This window comes from Coregonus lavaretus, assembly GCF_964263955.1.
Source record: "Coregonus lavaretus genome assembly, contig: HAP1_SCAFFOLD_3932, whole genome shotgun sequence".
Taxonomy (NCBI): domain Eukaryota; kingdom Metazoa; phylum Chordata; class Actinopteri; order Salmoniformes; family Salmonidae; genus Coregonus; species Coregonus lavaretus.
The window spans coordinates 47,637-56,377 of NW_028158257.1; the positions used below are offsets into that span (position 1 = coordinate 47,637).

The 8,741-nt window shown below is 45.4% G+C and overlaps 1 protein-coding gene across 1 annotated transcript; it reads right to left on the minus strand.

The window, feature by feature from the left end:
• Positions 1–3,040: 3,040 nt before the first annotated feature.
• Positions 3,041–5,867, minus strand: LOC311124248 (cytosolic 5'-nucleotidase 1A-like; the record flags this gene model as incomplete). The annotated part of the gene is made up of 3 exons (XM_084198423.1): positions 3,041–3,525; positions 3,939–4,123; positions 5,745–5,867. Coding segments are annotated over 3 exons (665 nt in total), but the record flags the coding sequence as incomplete, so codon positions are not given.
• Positions 5,868–8,741: the final 2,874 nt, after the last annotated feature.

Genomic DNA, 8,741 nt, shown 5'->3' on the forward strand with positions numbered 1-8,741 from the left:
ACCATGCAAACCCATCAGCAGCACTAGATATCTAAGCAGACCAAATACATAGTGACATACACAATCCATCATGGACATTTAGTCAAACTAAAATTAAAAGTCCTGTCTTGAAAACCATTTTGAGCATGGATTATGTCCCTCTCTGCAGTGCACAAATCCAGGTATACTGTTCTGTGTTTACATGTGTTTACATGTCAAAGAGATTTCATCATTATAATATTCGGTTGGATGTAGTTTCATGTTAAGACAGGCGGAACTGCTAAAATATTTGGTAACACTTTTACCGTAACCGTAGAAAGCAGTTGCTTGTCAATAGATAGTTTGTTAATAGTATGAGTGTAGAGCATATTCACATGGGAAAATCTGGACTATCCAAATAAAGTGTGACCAAATATTTATGTATCTCTGGTGGAACTAAATAGTCTGCTGGTGTGGTGCATTGTGCTTCATGAATCCCTGGTTACAAATGCTAAAGTACATACTGTGTATTTCTCCTTTCAAGCTACAAATACTAAATTAAATATATTTCCCCCTTCTAGCTACATCTGACTGTTTTGTCTTTTCAATACATCTCTACAGACCATAGAGCAAAAACATAATCTATGCATTCAAATGAATGATGGCAGAGATCTTTAATTTGCATCTAATTCAATTCGTCATTCAACACAAATTAATTCCCAAAGTATTATCTAATAACGTTGCTGGTGTTTCAATGTATGACTGAATTGACAATGTAGACTGTGGTATCAGGAAGGTACCGGAAGTCTTAAGATGCATCAATAAAGCAACGTGGAGAATGCCTACAAAGAATCTGCCAAGTTCTTTAACGTCAGTGATGATGGAGGGAAACAACGGGAGGAAGCCATTTTAGACTACCGTTACATACTTACGTACCCTGTCCCCCTATATAGTGCACTACTTCTCAACAAGACCCATAGGGCTCTGGTCTAAAGTAGTGCACTATATAGGGAATAGGGTGCCATTTGGGATGCACACAGGCACTTCCTTAGCACTTCCTCCTTAGTTATGTCATGCAGTTGGATTCGTAAAAACTTTATTGATCATCCGGTGTTTCCTCAGAACATACACATAAATACACCTACTGCTTTAGTACATTTATTAGAACTAAGGCACCAATGGAAACTCAGAGACTGAAAAACATTACGCTTGGTATTAACGGCTTTGTTACATTAATGGGCTATGGAGAAGACTTTGTGAGATAATACTATTGTTATTTGCTATCTTCAGAGATAACTAGCATGCATGTGACCTATTCAATCAAAGTGTTTCACGTTCTTGAAGAAGTTTCTTTTTTTCACAACGAGACAATTCCACGCAAAGAAATAGTCTATTGCTACATTACATCACGTAAATTGTCCATGTGTGCTAAATAGGATAATTGTATGTCTGTCGTGCAACTGTCAAATATAGTTATTTCACCGCGTTCTCTGTGCTTTTGGATCATGGCTTGTACTTTATGCACTCGATTTTGATGATGTAAAGAATAGAATCCATCCCAATTTCTGACACTTTTTGGTTGTTGCCACGTTTCACTGTCAGTCGTCAGTCTTATCCATATGTTTTGAATCACAGCCAGTGTCCTTGGGGCAGTCCAGTTGCCATTCTAAAGCCAGTGTCCTTGGGGCAGTCCAGTTGCCATTCTAAAGCCAGTGTCCTTGGGGCAGTCCAGTTGCCATTCTAAAGCCAGTGTCCTTGGGGCAGTCCAGTTGCCATTCTAAAGCCAGTGTCCTTGGGGCAGTCCAGTTGCCATTCTAAAGCCAGTGTCCTTGGGGCAGTCCAGTTGCCATTCTAAAGCCAGTGTCCTTGGGGCAGTCCAGTTGGCATTCGTCATCTTGTAAAATACCATCCAGGTGACTATCAAGCGTTTACTTCTTAGGACGGATTGTGGAGAGTTGTGGAGCTACTGTCTATTCCCTTTGCTACGACCACAGCCATGGGATCGGCCATTAAAAATAACACAGGATGCATCCCACACATGTTGAAGGAAAATAAAACAAGTTCAGTTCAAATGAAGGCATTTGCTCAAGTCATATGGGAAAGTAAAGCTCATTGTTGACAGGATATCTCAGGTATGTAAATAAATCCTCTGTTCCTATATCAGGTATGTAAATAAATCCTCTGTTCCTATATCAGGTATGTAGAACTCTCCTCTGTTCCTATATCAGGTATGTAAATAAATCCTCTGTTCCTATATCAGGTATGTAGAACTCTCCTCTGTTCCTATCTCAGGTATGTAGAACTCTCCTCTGTTCCTATATCAGGTATGTAAATAAATCCTCTGTTCCTATATCAGGTATGTAGAACTCTCCTCTGTTCCTATATCAGGTATGTAAATAAATCCTCTGTTCCTATATCAGGTATGTAGAACTCTCCTCTGTTCCTATCTCAGGTATGTAAATAAATCCTCTGTTCCTATATCAGGTATGTAGTACTCTCCTCTGTTCCTATATCAGGTATATAAATAAATCCTCTGTTCCTATCTCAGGTATGTAGAACTCTCCTCTGTTCCTATCTCAGGTATGTAGAACTCTCCTCTGTTCCTATCTCAGGTATGTAGAACTCTCCTCTGTTCCTATCTCAGGTATGTAGAACTCTCCTCTGTTCCTATCTCAGGTATGTAGAACTCTCCTCTGTTCCTATATCAGGTATATAAATAAATCCTCTGTTCCTATATCAGGTATGTAGAACTCTCCTCTGTTCCTATCTCAGGTATGTAGATACATCCTCTGTTCCTATCTCAGGTATGTAGAACTCTCCTCTGTCCAACCAAAGTGCTTATGATAACCCACTCCTAAGGATGCTAATAAAGGCTGCTACACATAGGATGCTGAGGAGATGAAACAACCCCATGTATGTACAATACAAACACTTCTGAAATCTGGTGAAAAGCACATACTGTAATCAACACAATTCAGTAATTGTCCATTAGGAGTATTTCATTCCAATAATTTACAGACTTTCTTCCTTGTCTTCATTGTTCAGTCCCACACTGACTGAGAATAACATCCCTTTCTTGTTTGTGACAACGACCCTGGGAAGATCAGATGTTCCATATGACTCTAGATCTCCCTCTCTGAAAGTTTTTCATCTCAAGTCTCTCCTTCTCTTAGTTTCTTCCATCTTTCTCTTGTTCTCTCCCTCCACTATCTACTTCCCAGTGTTCAGGCTCTTCTTATGTGGGTGCTTCTGAGCGATCCCGTAGGGTACGTGAGCCGCGACCGTGCCCATCTCCGCCGCCCCTTCCACGTGGAACATCTGGTCATCAAAGTAGATGTGGGGCCTAATCTTCTCCAGCATCGGGCCCTTTGGGGCCCCGGCCAGGAAGAGAGCCTCATCCGTCTCCAGGCCCCAGGCTCTCAGGGTCTTCAGGGCACGGATCCCTGAGCTGGCTGCGCTGCGGGCCGTTACCAGGTAGGTACGGATGGGACAGTCCAGACGGTGGCCCTTAGCATAGAACTTCTTCTGGAGTTTGCCAAGGGACGCTAGGAAGTCCTTAAGAGGGCCCTGAGAAGAGAAGAGAAGAGGAGAAGAGAGGAGAAGAGAGGAGAGAGGAGAGAAGAGAAGAGAAGAGAAGAGAAGAGAAGAGAAGAGAAGAGAAGAGAAGAGAAGAGAAGAGAAGAGAAGAGAAGAGAAGAGAAGAGAAGAGAAGAGAGAAGAGAAGAGAAGAGGAGAGGAGAGGAGAGGAGAGGAGAGGAGAGGAGAGGAGAGGAGAGGAGAGAGGAGAGGAGAGAAGAGAAGAGAAGAGAAGAGAAGAGAAAAGAGGAGAGGAGAGGAGAGGAGAGGAGAGGAGAGGAGAGGAGAGGAGAGGAGAAGAGAGGAGAAGAGAAATAACGCTATAATGTGCATGGAGTTACAGGAATCTGCTGATCTGATTGATAACAATCCAATATTATTTTTTCTGACGCATGTCTACTTACACGGTCCAGTAGAATGTCCTCATTGTCTCTCTCGTGCTGGAAGAACCCGTCGAGGCCCTGGGCCTTGAAGATGCGTTCTGATTCGTCAGAGAAGAGGACAGCGTCACCGTCGAAGGCCACTCTCAGCTGCGTCTCTGATACCTCCGTCAGATTATCGGACATGAACATGGTGGCTGCTGCAATGCCTGAGAGAAAACATTGAGACAGATTAATATTAACATGGTGGCCGCTGCAATGCCTGAGAGAAAACATTGAGACAGATTAATATTAACATGGTGGCCGCTGCAATGCCTGAGAGAAAACATTGAGACAGATTAATATTAACATGGTGGCCTCTGCAATGCCTGAGAGAAAACATTGAGACAGATTAATATTAACATGGTGGCAGCTGCAATGCCTGAGAGAAAACATTGAGACAGATTAATATTAACATGGTGGCCGCTGCAATGCCTGATTGCCATTTAGTCCTCAAAGGGCTGAGGCGAAAGGATAGTCTAAGGGCTCTATTCAGTCTATCGCTGAAGCGTTACAGATTGCGCGATAGAAATGCAGAAGGTAATTTCCGATTGGTCCGACGTATGCAGTGTTTACCGTGAAATGCAGTCTCCGCTAAAGCAGGAACATTGCCTTTAAATTTAAATCGCTCTGTAAAGACGAACTTCCGCGATGTGGATTGAATAGAGCCCCTAGAAAGGGGAAGGTTCAGTCCCAAATGGCACCCTATTCCCTCTATAGTGCACTACTTTTGACCAGAGCCCTATGGGCCCTGTTTAAAAGTAGTGCACTATACTGAGAATAGGGTGCCATTTGTGAACTGAACCTTCCCCTTTCTAGGATTGTTTCTTAACCAGAACCCTCTGGCAGTAGTTTGAATGTTGAATCGCTCCCTAGTGTCATATAACACATGGAAATGGAGTTGTAGAAATTAACATAAAATGTTTGAATATTCTAATGTTTGCTAATTTATTCACCACATTAGAGCAGGTACCAATCTTTCTTGGTATTTGCCTTCTAAATCAGGGGTCTTCAATATTTTCTTGCCCAGTAACCCCCACCCAGGCAAACCAGTGACCCAGTGCCCCCCATCATATGTAAAATAAATGTTTTTCACGTCTTTTCTTATCATTAAGTGAATGATAATGGCAAGGAGAAGTAATCAACATTTAAAATGAATACATTTGGTAGTTTGATTTTCATTATTTTGACCTCCTTACATTTTAATTGGAAGAGGAAGTGTAAACTCTAGCATAGCTAGAAAGTTAACTCCAAACACATTTTTGCTAATAGCAGCTGTTTAAACAAAAGTTAGCTCGCTTAACCAGATGCACCAATGTGCCGGAGGAAACACTGTACAACTGGCGACCGTGTCAGCGTGCACTGCGCCCGGCCCGCCACAGGAGTCTCTAGAGCGCGATGGGATAAGGGACATCCCGGCCAGCCAAACCCTCCCCTAACCCGGACGACACTGCGACTCAGCCCGGGTTCGAACCCGGGTCTGTAGTGACGCCTCAAGCACTGCGATGCAGTGCTTTAGACCGCAGAGCCACTCGGGAGGCCTGTAAATTACACTTTAAAAGTATGTGAGAGTTCTACATACCTGAGATAGCCCTGTGCAGTAATTTAAACTATTGAGACTGTGTGACTGTCCCATTCAGAAGGTTAGCGGTTCAACATCATCCCAGGACAGCTGACCCTTGAAGTTTGTCCACAATACATTTATTCTGTACTTGGGTTCCATGCTACAGTGGAGGGTAGTTCTGTACTATACAGGTGAGAACAGGACTCAGTCAGTCTGGTGTGACTCACCTTCAGACAGCGCCTCTCTGACCTTCTCAGCATCAGCAGACAGGTACAGGTTCGTCTGCCACGCATTCAGGTAGCCAATAGGTGAACTGCCTCCCGTCATACAGAACCTCTCAATGAATAGATCTGGGAGAGAGAGAGAGAGAAACACAATCACATCAAGGCTCATAAGAGCAGCCAGGTTCAGGTAGTTCCTCCCCGTTTCAGCCCAGTTTCTTCCCCCAGAGATCAGATTGTATTCCTCCTAGTCCTAATTGTTAAGGTTAGAATTTGGGAAGAGTAAGCTGATCCTAGATCTGTGTCTTTTGTCATTTTCTCCCTTTAGGAAAAGTGTGAGCTTGTCCTGAAAGATAGCATAGCGACAAAGCCCTTTAACGCAACAATCAGCCAACCTTCCAGGCCAAAGGCTAAGGACATTTATAGAAGCTTGAAAGGCCGGCAGGTAGCCTAGCGGTTAGAGAGAGGGCCAGCAATCGGCAGGTTGCCAGTTCGAAATCGGGGGTCTGATGGGAAATATCTGTCAGGATGTGAGCTGGCGACTGGAGGGTTGCTGGTATCAACTCCTAGATGCCATGGCCTGCTGTTGTGCCCTTGAGCAAGGCACTTAACCCCCCACAACAACAGCACCCAGTGTGGCAGCCCACCGCACTTATCCAAACATGTATATGTGTCTTTCAGAGGGGTTGGGTTGAAAGTGGAAGTCCAAATTTCGGTTGGACTTTGTGTGTAATTGACCAATAAATTAATTTTAAGTGCCATCTCCGTAGGGAGGGAGTCTAATAACCTGCGTCCCAAATGGCACCCTATTCCCTTTCTAGCGCACTACTTTTAAAGTAGGGAATAGGTTTGCCATTTTGGGACGCAGGCAGAGTCTCAGTATGGGGCGAGACTGTATAGTTTGGCAATTAGGAATACACAGTGTCATCTGAGGTAAGGTGCAATAACTGTCGAGTCAGGAGGGAGAGGAGAGCAGGGGGAGAGGAGAGCAGGGGGAGAGGAGAGCAGGGGGAGAGGAGAGCAGGGGGAGAGGAGAGCAGGGGGAGAGGAGAGCAGAGGGAGAGGAGAGCAGGGGGAGAGGAGAGCAGGGGGAGAGGAGAGCAGGGGGAGAGGAGAGCAGGGGGAGAGGAGAGCAGGGGGAGAGGAGAGCAGGGGGAGAGGAGAGCACGAGGAGAGGAGAGCAGGGGGAGAGGAGAGGAGAGGAGAGCAGGAGGGAGAGGAGAGCAGGGGGAGAGGAGAGCAGGGGGAGGGGAGAGCAGGGGGAGAGGAGAGCAGGGGGAGAGGAGAGCAGGGGGAGAGGAGAGCAGGGGGAGAGGAGAGCAGGGGGAGAGCAGGAGGGAGAGGAGAGCAGGGGGAGAGGAGAGGAGGGGGAGAGGAGAGCAGGGGGAGAGGAGAGCAGGGGAGAGGAGAGCAGGGGGAGAGGAGAGCAGGGGGAGAGGAGAGGAGAGGAGAGCAGGAGGGAGAGGAGAGCAGGGGGAGAGGAGAGCAGGGGGAGAGGAGAGCAGAGGGAGAGGAGAGCAGGGGGAGAGGAGAGCAGGGGGAGAGGAGAGGAGGGGGAGAGGAGAGCAGGGGGAGAGGAGAGCAGGGGGAGAGGAGAGCAGGGGGAGAGGAGAGCAGGGGGAGAGCAGGAGGGAGAGGAGAGCAGGGGGAGAGGAGAGCAGGGGGAGAGGAGAGCAGGGGGAGAGGAGAGCAGGGGGAGAGGAGAGCAGGGGGAGAGGAGAGCAGGGGGAGAGTGATATAAAACATGGGATTTTGAACCAGACAATTGTGAATGTTAAAATTTGGCGAAAATAAAATTCTGACATGCCTAACAACCATAGAAAAAATGGGTTATCAAGACTAGTCATCCGTAAATGGCTTTCTAGATATGAAAGGATGAGGTTTAGGATTAAACAGTCATGATATACTGGAGCTGTTTACTGTTGCAGATTTTGGACTTTGGGAGGAGGGAGGGAGGGAGGGAGGGAGGGAGGGAGGGAGGGATGGAGTGAAGATGGAGGACGGAGGTAGCTGCTAAATGTATTCTGATACAGGTTTACAGCAAGGTGCTGAATGAATCTTTAGTCCTGACTCCTGGGCCAAGATGTACTGAGAGGAAAGGAGGTAAACATGGATTGAGAGAGAGAGACAGAGAGAGAGAGACAGAGAGACAGAGAGAGAGACAGAGAGATATAGATAGATAGAGAGTGAGAGAGTGAGAGAGAGAGAGAGAGAGAGAGACAGAGAGAGAGACAGAGAGAGAGAGACAGAGAGATAGAGATAGATAGAGAGTGAGAGTGAGAGAGAGAGAGAGAGAGAGAGAGAGAGAGACAGAGAGAGAGAGACAGAGAGATAGAGGAGGGAGAGTGACTGACCCAAACTTAAGGAAAGCTTTGACTATGTACAGACTCAGTGAGCATCGCCTTGCTATTGAGAAAGGCCGCCGTAGGCAGACCTGGCTCTCAAGAGAAGACAGGCTATGTGCACACTGCCCACAAAATGAGGTGGAAACTGAGCTGCACTTCCTAACCTCCTGCCAAATGTATGACCATATTAGAGACACATATTTCCCTCAGATTACAGCGATCCACAAAGAATTCGAAAACAAACCCAATTTTGATAAACTCCCTTATCTACTGGGTGAAAAACCACAGTGTGCCATCACAGCTGCAAGATTTGTGACCTGTTGCCACAAGAAAAGGGCAACCAGTGAAGAACAAACACCATTGTAAATACAACCCATATTTATGTTTATTTATTTTCCCATTTGTACTTTAACTATTTGCACATTGTTACAACACTGTATATATACATAATATGACATTTGAAATGTCTTTATTCTTTTGAAACTTCTGAGTGTAATGTTTACTGTTAATATTTATTGTTTATTTCACTTTTGTTTATTATCTACTTCACTTGCTTTGGCAATGTTGACACACGTTTCCCATGCCAATAAAGCCCTTAAATTGAAAATTGAATTGAATTGATAGAGATAGATAGAGAGTGAGAGTGAGAGTGAGAGAG